This window comes from Rhea pennata, chromosome 3, assembly GCF_028389875.1.
Source record: "Rhea pennata isolate bPtePen1 chromosome 3, bPtePen1.pri, whole genome shotgun sequence".
NCBI classification, from domain to species: Eukaryota; Metazoa; Chordata; class Aves; order Rheiformes; family Rheidae; genus Rhea; species Rhea pennata.
The window spans coordinates 68,054,787-68,067,307 of NC_084665.1; the positions used below are offsets into that span (position 1 = coordinate 68,054,787).

A 12,521-nucleotide genomic window follows, 5' to 3' on the forward strand; every position below is an offset into this window, starting at 1 on the left:
ACGGGAATGGTGCGTGTTGTAACTTTTTGTATCCGTACTGCGTGATACTTGACGGGAATGGTGCGTGTTGTAACTTTTTGTATCCGTACTGCGTGATACTTGACGGGAATGGTGCGTGTTTTAACTTTTTGTATCCGTACTGCATGATACTTGGTGAGAGTAGTCAGTGTTGTAACTTTTTAGTGCCTCAAACAACACGGCTGTGTTAAGTGGAATACCAGTAAGTAACTAACAAGGTCTTGGAAATCTGTGAGAAAGAACAGCGGCTGGTTACATATAGATTCGGTGGCTTCCAGCCACAGAATCACCGTGAGAAGCAGTCACCATAAGGTCAGAAGTTGAAGAGTAATGAAATAGCGACCCCCAAAGTCAAATGTGGCCTCCAAAATAAGTCTGCTCGCATGCACAGTATCATAGCCCACTTATGCAACCAGGGCGGAGTTGGACTAGACTCCCTGCACTTGTTGGAGGGACAATTATTAATTCTAAGTATTTCCCATGGCATGGGTAATCCGGCAGATTTGGGGAATAGAGAAGCAAGCAATACTGTGAGAAAAACTTTGCAAAGAGTTAACAAGACTCAAGGACAAGAGGCGAAAGGGCGGGGGTGAATCTTTGGATTGGTGAGTATAAAATTTACTTACTTCCACGGAAGATTATGTTGGATTATGTCGCACGTAGACGCTCGGCAAAGGTTGCCTTAAATTGATCAGAGGGGTCAGAGCTGAGTGCGCACAAAGGTACGGGAAAAAAGGTATTTCTAGGTAATAAGGTTGGTATCTCTAGGTAACTGAGATGGGATCAAGCCAATCCAGGATTCCTCCCTGTAGCCCTTTGGGTTGTATTTTGGAACACTGGGATATTTTTGGAGGAGATCGGATGACAAAAGAAGGAATGAGAGGATATTGTAATCAGTGGTGGCCAATGTATAAGCTGGACTGTGATGAGCAGTGGTCAGAAAATGGGACCTTGAACCATAACACTGTATTACAGTTACTGCTGTTTTGTTGCCGGAAGGGGAAGTGGGATGAGATACCCTATGTGGAGGCTTTTATGTCACTGCATAGGGAACCAGAAATTCAAAGGGAATGTGAACTTATAAGTGAAGAGGAATCTGTGATGGTTGCAGTAGAAAAGAAGGAAGAGAGCGGGTATTGTGCTAACAGAAAAATTCTGAATGGAGAGGAGCAGGAGGATGCACAACTATTGACAGTGCCCCCCTCTTGTGGAAATGATTCCACCTCATGAGGAGCATCGGACCCCCCACTAGAAAGCAAAGAGTCCAGCCCTATTTCTGGCCGAACTAGGAGACAGAAACAACCTGTTATACAGGCTCCTTTGAGGCAAGCAGTGGGGCCAGAAGGGCTGCCAGTATTTGTACATGCTCCTCTTACAAGCTCGGATTTACTAAACTGGAAGCAGTCTATTGGATCATACAGGGAAAATCCTGAGAAGCTGCATCAACTTTTGGAGACTATTGTGATAACTCATAATCCTAACTAGGGAGACGTGCAGGCGCTGTTGAATACTTTCCTGACAGGAGAAGAAAAGAGGCTGGTAACTGATAAGGCAAAAGAAGAGGGTGAGAGAAGGGACAGAAAGGGGGATCCTGAGGTCTGTTTACCCACCAGAAAGGATCCAGAGTGGGATCCAAGTAGGAGCGGGGGTAGGGAGCTATTGAGGCAGTACCAACAGCTAATTTTATATGGGGTTCGGTACGGGGCTCCGAAACCAAAGAATGTATCAAAATTGTATGAAATAAAGCAAGGGCCTGAAGAAAATCCCTCAGCCTTTTAAGAAAGATTATGCAAAACAGCCAGAAAATGGACAGACCTGGATCCAAACGAGGAAACGAACCAAAGGCTGTTTAATGTGCTCTCCATTGGCCAGTCAGCTCAGGATATTAGGAAGAAGGTACAGAAGGTAGATGGAGCTGGGGGAATGTCTATTTCACAGCTGATAGAAAGAGCGTATAAGGTATATAATAATCGAGATGAAAAGAGAACAAGAGAAACACAAAATCAAATGAAACTGCAGGCTTCTCTCCTGGCAGCTGTCCAGAGGAATGAATTCCAAGGCAGGGCAGGGGAAGCAGAAGAGGTAAGAGAGGAGGAAGAGGTGGAAGGGGAGGGAGGCCAGGAGGAGGCCTCCCTAGACCCCCTTGGGGTCCAAATCAATGGGCAATTTGTAGACAGGAAGGGCACTGGAAAAATGAATGTCCAAATCAAAGAAGGATAACAAAGCTACAGAGCCCAGCAAACACCGACCTAATTATGTTAGAGGAGTCAGATACGGAACGAAGGGGACCGGGGGAGAAAATTAGAATTTCCTCAGCTGATCCCCTGGTTCCAGTAAAGCTGGGGAATGAAACTCTAGATTTTTATTAGATAGTGGAGCCACTGATCCAGTGATAACTAGTTGTAAAGAACCCTTAAGTAAGACTACTACGACTATTGCTGGGGCTACGGGAAGGAAAATGATTGGAGGTGCTAAATTGACTCACGAGTTTCTCTATATGCCAGAGTGTCCCCTCCCTTTATTAGGACGGGATTTACTATGCAAACTGAATGCACAGGTGACCTTTTCTGAGAGTTCCGTGCATCTCCACATCCCTCCAGAACTGGCATGGAGAGCACAAATCTGCCGTTTGGTGGGATCAGCTCCAGACAATAACAGTGCAAGTATCCCTTCAAGTGTATTGAATGCGGTGATTCCCTTGGTTTGGGCCTCAACAAAGCCAGGTAAAAGAGAAAACGTGACTCCGGTCAAAATAGAGCTACAACCAGGAGCGAAGTCAGTTAGGGTGCATCAGTACCCTATCAAGCTAGAAGCACGTAGAGGATTGGAACCCCTAATTAATGCCTTCTTGCAATACGTCCTGCTTAGAGAGTGTCAGTCTGAATTCAATACACCCATCCTGCCGGTATGGAAACCGCGCTCCCAAGAATATCGACTGATCCAGGACCTAAGGGCAGTGAACCAAATAACAAAAGATATCCATCCAACCGTGCCAAACCCATAGACTCTTTTAGCCTCGGTGCCTGAGACTAACAATTGTTTTACAGTGCTAGATTTAAAAGATGCTTTTTTTCTGTGTTCTTATAGAAGAACAAAGCCAGACAATTTTCGCCTTTGAACGGGGAAGTCCCACTACGAGGAGGAAGGAGCAGTTATGCTGGACGGTTCTTCCTCAAGGATTCAAGAACAGTCCTACCCTGTTTGGCGAGATCTTGGCCAAAGAACTAGCCCAATGGCAGGCAGGTAACAAAAATGTCACTCTTTTACGGTATGTGGATGACATTTTGATTGGAGCGGATTCAGAGCAAATATGTTTAGAGGCAACAGTGAGGCTGTTAAATTTTGGGGGACTTTTTTTTGCTCGTGGAGCAATTTGGAAAGAACGAGGGCTCTTAAATTCTCAAGGAAGTAATATAAAGTATGGACAAGAGATATTAGGATTGTTACAAGCAATAATGGAACCCAAAGAAGTAGCTATAATGCATGGCAAAGCCCACCAAAAGGGAAATAGTGAAGTGGCACAAGGAAACAGGAGAGCGGATATGGCAGCCAAAAAGGCAGCACTAGCAGGACAGGTGATAGGGGCTTTATTACCCGTAGAAAAATACAAAGGAGACCTCCTGAATATTCAGACAAAGAAAATCAGTTGGCAGAAAGGCTGAAATGTACAAAAAGTGCTGAAGGGTGGTGGGTCACCCCAGATGGACAAGTTTTAGCTGCAACCAAAATGATGGAAGTGCTCCTCAAGAGACTGCATGAAGAAACTCACATGGGAGCAGATGCTATGATAAGCAGCGTAAAAAGATATGCTGTGGGATCAAAGATGCTATCAAATGCTGACCTTATTGTAAAAAGATGCCCCGCCTGTTGTGCAAATAACCCCAAAATTCAGAAGAAACCACCTATGGGAGAACTAAGAAGAGGATTAATCCCAGGGGAACACTGGCAGATAGATTTCTCTGAATTGCCTAAATGTGGTCGGTTTAAATATTTGCTTGTTTTGGTAGATACGTTTTCTGGTTGGCCAGAAGCCTTCCCATGCTCCACCAATCGTGCAAAAGAAGTAATTAAAATTTTACTAAGAGAGATAATTGCTCGATTTGGGATTCCTGAAGGTATGTCCTCAGATAATGGACCTCATTTTACTTCAGAGGTGGTTCAAGGAACATCCAAATTTTTACAGATGAAATGGGAATCACACACTCCATGGAGACCCCAGTCTAGCGGTAAGGTAGAAAGAATGAACCAAACACTTAAAAGACGTATTTCAAAACTGTGTCAGGAAACCCATCTTAAATGGGCAGATGTACTACCAATGGGCTTGATGAGACTAAGAATAACCCCAAGAACAAAAGAGGGAGTAAGCCCTTTTGAAATACTTTACGGGAAACCTTACCCAGTTAATGAAATAGGGGGACGAAGTGATCAAATGCATGTGAGAGGGGAAGAAAAGTTGAGAGAGTATTTATTGTCTTTGTCTCGGGTACTAACATCTTTACATAGGTACCTTAATCAACGTACCCCCCTTCCACTGGATTCCCCTGTGCAGGACTTCAAGCCTGGGGATCTAGTTTATATTTGGACATGGAAAGAAGAAGCACTAAGAGAAAAGTGGAAAGGACCTTTCCTGGTGCTTCTGACAACTCATACTGCCGTAAAGGTGGAGGGAATAAGTTCCTGGACTCACTCTTCCCGAATAAAGAAGGCACCTCTGAATGACTCGTGGACTGCCACACCCACAAGATCTCTCTCAAGGTAAGAATACAGAAGTTACAAAATTAACGAATTGCACCTGAAAAACTGAACTCTCTTACACAGAATTAGGGTGCTCCTAGTGTTATTAGCTGCTATTTTGCATTCTGATAGTATTGTTAATAACAGATAGAGCTGATTTATAAGAATGTTGATTTGTTTAATTTAATTTGTTTGCTATAGAGTTAAGATGGAAAATGAAGACGTTGCTAATTTTGTTATGCGTGCTCATTGGCACAACTAACCTGATTTTGTAGCTTATACGGACCTTCAGAAAAAGTGACTCGGATTACTGCTTGCATCTCTATTCCCCAAATCTGCCGGATTACCCATGCCATGGGAGAATAATTGAAGTTGTTTAAACGAGACTTGCTAGATAAGTGATACTATCAAGTCTCAAAGGGGGGAATTGTTAGAGAAGTACTGTGAGAAAAAGCTTGCAAGTAGTTAACAAGACTCAAGAACAAGGGAGAGAGAGAAACAGTACTGCAAAGGATAACCAGCTAAGTAACCTTGATGAAACCCCAGCGCTTTGAAGATTGCAAGGGGTAGCTAAGACACAAACAGCAGAAGAACCCAGAAGTGGCCTTAGGTTCATTAATGCTTATTAACATATTAAACTACACACCCCTAAATGCATAATGAGATGGAAATGACATGATCATGATGTTACCGCCTCTTCTTCGCTTCCTATGCTGATTGACAGGAATGTGAAAGCGCAAGTGCAGAGCGATTACCTGAGGTAATGAAACCGTAACCAACAGAGAGATTTGTATAAAGTACTCCCTGGAAAGTGTGTGTAACTCAAGAATGAGAGGGGGAGGAGGTGTGCTAGCTTTGTGGATTTACCACCTAGCACCCATCTCTGCGCAGAAATGAAATGAACAAATGCCTTGACCCTGGGTGTCTCTTGGTTGCTTGCCCACCGGGTGACAGAACCCAGATTTGGGACAACAAGAGCGCCGGGAAGCTCTCCAGAGCTCTGCTTCCCACCACCACTGCTCCCCAGTAGTTAGGATGTAGCGTGTGGCATTTTCGTTCCCCATCTCTGTTCTTAGGATTTTGGTTTTGAGCCAGGGGTATGAACAGGCTCTTTTTTCATCTCTCATCAGCTTGCATCAGTCAGTCTGATGCCGGCTCTGCAGCTGCTGCCACGGCTGCGTAAGCCTGGCGGCAGCTTGCTGCCTCAGCCTGTCTCAGTGCAAGTGGAGGAGATGCCGGCCAAACCCTTGCCCAGCTCACAGTGCACGCTAGGCAGGAACAGTGCTCCAAAGGGCTCTAACGGGCTAAACAAGGTCTGCTTGGCAAACCCCAAAGTGATGCTTGCAGCATCAGCCGCCTGCAGCAGTGGTGCCAGCCAAGCCCAGTGGACTAGCCAGGCCACTGGCTGCACACGGCGAATTATTTTTTTCCTTTTCTCCTTCTGTTGAATTTTCATTCTGCTGGAAAGAAGATTTCCCGTGAGTTCCAAAAGTGGCTTCACCGAGGCCCACCGAGGTGGACAGGTATTCATCACGATTTTTTGGCTTCTCTACTAGATAGATCTCAGAATACTCCTTGGGTATTTGAGTTGCAGCCTCTGAAGCCTGACTAATCGAAGCCCCCAAATGCTCATCGGGAACTGGCCCACAAGAAAGCAGGCACGCATGTTTTTCCTGTTTCCAAAGCAAGGACATGATTATGGAGCGCTGAGGAGGTAAGCCCTGGTTCTGAGGAAAACGGTCGGTCACTTGACTCTGCAGGCAAGCGCGGCCCCTTCTGAGTACTCCGTAGCTCAGGCAGCTCAGGCAGAGGAGCTGCAAGGCTCTTATGGTACGCAAGCGGCTGTAGAGAGCCCTGGCTTTTCTCTTGCCTCTACAGGGGCACGGGCACAATTGGGAACCCCAGGGAAAAGAGCGCAGCAGTGCTGGCTGCACAACCTGAGCAACAAGAGTTACCGGAGTAGGGAAAACCATGTGGCAGGAAGAAGACAAGAGAAAGCAATTGTTTATTAATCCTTTTTTTAATCCCAACAAAAGCTAAGGATGAGCCAGAGGGTCTTGGGAGCTAGTTCGAGTTACTTGGCTTAACTTAGAGGCAAGCACTGCCTTCCCCGGAAGCCTCGTCTCCTGTGCTTCTTCCGCTTCTGCCGTCCACCAGGGAAGGAATTCCTTCTCAATATCTGTAAGGACGGGAGAGAAAAAAGACCAGAAGGAACAGGCACCTGTTATTAGCAAGGAAGGACAGGATCATGGCTGCTGGTTTTCATGTGCTGCAATCAGAGGGCAGGCACAAGGGAGACGCACAGCAGTGGGGTAGAGGAAAACGTCCCGAGCAAGTCAGGCTAACAACAGTTCCTGCTGTGGCCTGCAAGCGGGGCTGGTCTCTGACCTGCCAAAAGTCCTCGGTCGCTCTGACTGAACAAAGAATTCCCGCTTGCCCTGGCATTGCCCAAACCTTGCTCTTTGCATCGTGCGAGAATGGTAGGTAACAGGCCGGGAAGCTGACTTCAGGGTTCTTTTACCTGCTCTATCAGTCCGTTCACAGCACAGGCTAAAAACCACCAGTACAAACCTGTCTCTGGCTGCTCACAGAAGTCCCCACTCTCAGGAAGACTGGTCAAGAGCGACGGGGTGGGATCTGCCAAGTAATACTGAGCAAAGGCCGGAGCAGCAGTTTTCTGTGTCGCCTCCTCCTCTTGCTGCTGCCCTTGCATGTACTGGTGCCGGCCACGCTCCTGCCAAGGCAATTGTTGCCCGTCAGCCTTGCCGGCCTTTAGTTAGTTCGTCCTCCTTTTCTCTGGGGTCTGAAGGACAATCACAGCCTGCCCCCCATGCTGCCAAGACAGAACCAGGGGGAGAAGCAGAGGCAGTACCCAGTCTTTATGGCCTCTGCTTTTGCCAAAACCCTTCCTCGGGACGAGTGTTGGAAAGCAAGCTTGTGTTCCACCTGTGGAGGACCACAACCCCCGAGGAGCAGGGGGAAACACTAGAGGCAAGCACTGGCTGCAGAGGGAAAGCGCTGTCAGGTTGCGCCTCTTGAGTCGGTGTCCCTGCAGCATGCCTGCTCCAAAGCAACACAGTGGCATCATGCTGCTGCAGCAGAGCGGCACGAAGCGTGCAGCCAGACAGCGCTCGACTGCTTGGAGGCGTCTCCAACCTGACAGTCCCCTGTGGGGCAAAGCTGACTTCTCGCACAGCTTGGCTCTCCCTGCTGCAAACCGTTTCCTCGCTTCCCATGAGCATGCACACAGGCTCGTGCTGCTCTCAGGCACTCCTACCTCCTCCTCCCTGTGGCGCCTTTGCTGTTCTTCGAGGCGCTCGGCCATCTCGGCATTATACTGCCTTAGGTAAGTGCACTGCTGTGCCCACCGGAAGGCCAGCTCTTCTTCCACCACGATTTCCAGGGAAGCTTGCTCCACAGTCACGTGAAGCAGCGCTTGGAGCAATGGCTCGACTCGCAGGTCAAAGTCAGATACCTGAGGCTGGCGGTCAGGGAAAGAGAGACAAGTGACCACAGGTGATCTCCACCCCTCTTAACAGCGCAGCAGGAAAGGAGGCTGGGTAAAGTGTGCTGGCTCTTAGCTGAAAGCAGCCCAAGCAGGGCTAGGGGAGAGATCTTTGGAGTGCTCCTGGGGCCCAGCCTTTGCGCCGTACCTCTCTCTGTCCTGCTTGCGCAGCCACATGTCCGCCTATTGGCGCCTCAGTGGTGAGTGGCGAGGGTGGTGTGTGCAGGTGGTGACTCTTCTGGCACTCCACCTGGCATTCCACTGCCTCGTCACAATGGTCTTCTGAATGCAGCTCTAGAAAGGAAAAGCTACAGGTTGGAGGCTGTTTTGCTTGAAGTCCTGATTTTGAACGCTGACAGTTCTCGTGGGAGATCAACAGCCAAAGAAGGGGCAGGGAAGTGACTTCTGTGAAGGAGAGGTCCCAAACCAAAAGGCTAACTGAGAGCAGAGAGCAGGTTACTGAGGAAGCCCCCTGAGGGGGCTTTCTCCCCAGTTCTCGCTGATGTCTGCAGCACTTGTGGGGGAGTGGCTCCTGACAGGACATTTTCCACCGCAGGTTTTAGAAGCCAGAGCCTAGGCCGGGAGCTTTTGGCTCACCGTGAAGAGGCAGCAGTTCTTGGCACACTGCCCTAAGGCAACCTGGGCAAGCTGCCCTTAGGCAAGGGCACAAGAGGGCAGGGAGAGCATTGCTACCCAGCATCTACTATGGCAGAAGGCAGCCGCGCAGTTTCTTCTGCAAACTCACCCGCTGAGTGGCCAAGTCCCTCTTCACTGGCTGCGGGGGCCTGGATGGAGTATTGCTTGGCCTCAGCCTGCAAGAAATCAAGGCCCTGATGTGGGAGAGGCTCCAGGCAAAAGCCGGAGGTGGTCACCCACCTGCTCAGGAGATGCCTTGGTGCAGCAAAGACTCCGCCTCTCTGCCGCGCAGTGGTGCTGGGGCAAAGGCTTATGCTGCAGCTTGGGCCAGCCAGGCAGCTCCCGCACACTGCACCCCGTGGGGCCCCTCGGCTCCGTCCCCCCACACAGCTGCCACCACCCTGCTCAGACACCTCCCGCCAACACCCGGCAAGGGCCAGTGGAAAGGCAGCTTCTGCTTACGTCCGCCAAAATCAGCTTCCTCGCTGTCTCAGCAGTCACCCCCTGGGCAAGAGAACAGAACAAGGAGGCAACGTGAGCGGCTCGTCCCAGGCGCTGTTTGCAAAAGGCAAGTGGCTCTGCTGGTGGAGCAGAAAGCCTGGCCACACTTACAGGACGCGAGAAGCTGATGGCCTCCATGAGGACGCGCAGGGAGGGCAGCCGGGTGACCCTGGGCCCCTGGGATCCTCGGCTTTGCCCGGGCACAGGGCAGGGACAAAGGAAGAGCTCTGTCACTCCCAGCCCACTCTGCTGCCTCCCCTGACACCAGCCCAGTGCCTCCACACCACCCTGACACAGGAGAGCTTCCCGCAGCGCTTGCTGGCAGCACCGCTCTAGAACATCCCCCCTCCCGCTGGTCCGGCTGTCTAGAGGCTTCTTCCGTACAGAAAGGGAGAGCAGCAGCTCGGGCTCCCAATCCCTGCCAGCAAGGAGCTGTGCTGACCACTCCATGAAGCTGCAGCTAATTTCCAGGCACCAGGCTGAGCACCTCCCACCGCCCTGCCCAGGAGCTATGCTATGCGGTGGATGTCCCTTTCCACCAGTGCCACAGCTGCATTTCTGTGGGCAGCTCCACCTGGAGCTCTCCACTGCCTCCATCCTTGATGCTGCAGGCATGCCCCATGCCCCGGCAGCGCTCACCTCAGCATGGCCTGCAGCCATCGCTCCTTGCCCTCCCGCGACCTGCAGAGCAAAGGGCAAAGAGCCTCATCCCCTGCTGCTCCTCATCGTTTGGACACGCACACGCCCCCAAACACATCTCGCCCAACCGCTGGGCCCTGCTCCACGGGGGTGTCATCCACCAAAGCACCCTGCTCTGTGTCCCCCAGCAGTGTCCCTCAGCTGAGCAGGGCTGCAGGGATGTGGAGGTTGCAGGTGGCTTGTGCAGACCTGCCCCAGCTGGGAGGTGCCGTTTCCTCCCCAACTTTCCACGTGTACCCCCCCACCAACACACACAGCCTGACCAGAGCTCCAGCAAGCCTGCAGAGCCCTGCGTTTGTGCACGGTGCCCCGCACTCGCCACGGCTCCCCACCTGGCCGCGGGACTCACCAGAAAGTGACCGCACAGAGGTCGCTGGGCCAGATGAGGATGAGCGTATTCTGCCTTGACAGGCTGAATACCTCCTCATCCTCATCCTCGTCCTCATCCAGCACCCTCTCTTCCCGCTCGCTCGCTGCCTCGTCCTCGCCGCTCACCACCCAGAGCTGGCTGAGGCACACGCGGTGCCTCAGGCAGAAGGTGGAGCGGAACCTGCCGGGAGCAAGAGCAGGGAGGGACTTGGAGGTTGCCGTGGTGGGGGGAGAGCCGTGGCGCGGGGACGGAGCCTTGGGGTGGCCCGCGGGGCCTCGGGCAGGAGGCAGCAGCCTCAGTCCCCAGGGGCCCCGTTCCGCAGGTGGCTGCTGGGCAGCGAGGCCAGCAGAGGCTGGGTCAGCCCTGCGCGTCGGTGCCCTGCGGCTGGGGCACAACGGCGGCGGGGAGGCAGCACGGCGCGCGTTGCTCTTCTTACTTGAGGCTGGCAACAGCAACGGCGTCTGGGAAGAGGAGCAGGTGCCTCTGCGTGGTCCGCCGGCGCCGCGTCACCCACACTCGGTCGCGGAGGAGCAGTTCGGGGCTCCTGCGCGACACGAAAGTGTTTGGCGGCTGCGGGGACCGAGAGGCTCTCCTGCTGAAGAGCCCATGGCGGGCGCGAGGCACCGCGGACTCTCGCTGCGTGCCGGGAGCGGGGCTGGTAGCGCCCTTCCCGCCGCAGCAGTTTGCCTGCCCCATGCCGGCACAGGCAGGCAGGGGAAGCAACGTTCGTGCGCCCAAGTGTGCCACAAAGCTGGGAGCCTGCGTCTCCCCTCAGCGGCACGGCACCGAACTGGGGCACGCACGCTGGTGACCGTGGCCAAGGTCACAGCGGGTGCCACCACGTCACTTTGTGATGTGGTGGCCGGACCATGGGCCGGTGCAGGGGGGAGTGGGGGGGTGGAGGCCGGTGCAGGGACTCTGGATGGAGAGAAGGGTGTGCGGGGTCACCGAGCTCCTCTAACACCTCCAGCTTTCCATGCTGAGGATGCGGGAGCGCAGCTGCTGGGGTCAGGACACCAGTGCTGCCTCGTGCCATGCCCCCTTGCTCACCAGAGCACAGCACCAGTTCCTGCCCCTGCGAGGCTCTAAAAGACGTGCGTGGGCACTAGGAGCTGCCTGTGTGTGTGCTGCTGTTGGCGGGGGAAGCCAATGCTCCCTGGGACAAGGGACGAGATGGGCTTGGTGTCCGAGCATTGTCCGGCTTCAGCAGCTGGGTCCATGTCAGTGAAAACCCCCAAACACCTCCCCGCACTGTTGCAACACCCCTGCTTTCCCTGGCGGCCTTGGAAATGCTCCCGAGCAGAAAGGAGCAGCTGTGTGTGTCCTGCTGTTGGTGGGGGAAGCAAATGTTCCCTGGGACAAAGGACGAGATGGGCCTTGATCACATCTCCACTCTTAACAGCACAGCAGGAAAGGAGGATGAGTAAAGCACTTGTGCTCAAAGCAGTGCTGAGCTGTGAAGGTGGGGGCCCCTTGTCAGGTCTGGCAGGAAGCACAAACCCAGACAGGGGCTCAATGACAAGTAGGCCAGCAAGAGGTTTTGCCTGTTGCATGGATTTCACAACACCACACACCAGCACAGGTGCTCCACAGTGGCAGCTTTGCATATTGCCCATATTGCCTCTTTTTATAGCAAGCAACTAGCCAAATTCACTCTCATCTGTCCATTGTACGTCTTGTGTAGTTCCTAAAGAAGATGGATGTGTGATCTAACAGCATGAGGACACCTGTGTGCTTGCCTTTTCGCTGATTTCCTAGCTCATTATAGAAGTCTTTGCCTATCCCCTCCCAGTGCGCTGGACAGGATAATATCCCTCACTGTTGCGTGTTTTATATGTACACACATTAAAGAGCATCGGTGTCTGAAAAACGTATTAATGGGGACCCTAAAAGAATAAAGGATGTGAACCTTTGTTCAGACAAGTGATCAAGAAACTGCAGCTCAGCACTTCTCTGAGGCATTAACTACGTAACTTAATTTAGCTTGCAGTGAAAGAGAATCATCTTGCATTTGTGGGCTTACAGCACCAGTCACGTTTAGGCACTAGGGTAGGGTCT

At 51.9% G+C, this 12,521-nt stretch overlaps 1 protein-coding gene across 1 annotated transcript; it reads right to left on the minus strand.

Annotated features, from left to right (window-relative positions):
• Positions 1 to 6,101: 6,101 nt before the first annotated feature.
• LOC134138865 (uncharacterized) lies at positions 6,102 to 11,159 on the minus strand. The gene is made up of 11 exons (XM_062573064.1): positions 10,900 to 11,159; positions 10,443 to 10,643; positions 10,034 to 10,075; positions 9,506 to 9,584; positions 9,356 to 9,397; positions 9,003 to 9,069; positions 8,406 to 8,551; positions 8,030 to 8,233; positions 7,324 to 7,486; positions 6,831 to 6,931; positions 6,102 to 6,425 (listed from the first exon to the last, which is right to left on the minus strand). The coding sequence occupies exons 1-11, from the start codon at positions 11,157 to 11,159 to the stop codon at positions 6,102 to 6,104; spliced, it is 1,629 nt and encodes a 542-aa protein (XP_062429048.1).
• Positions 11,160 to 12,521: the final 1,362 nt, after the last annotated feature.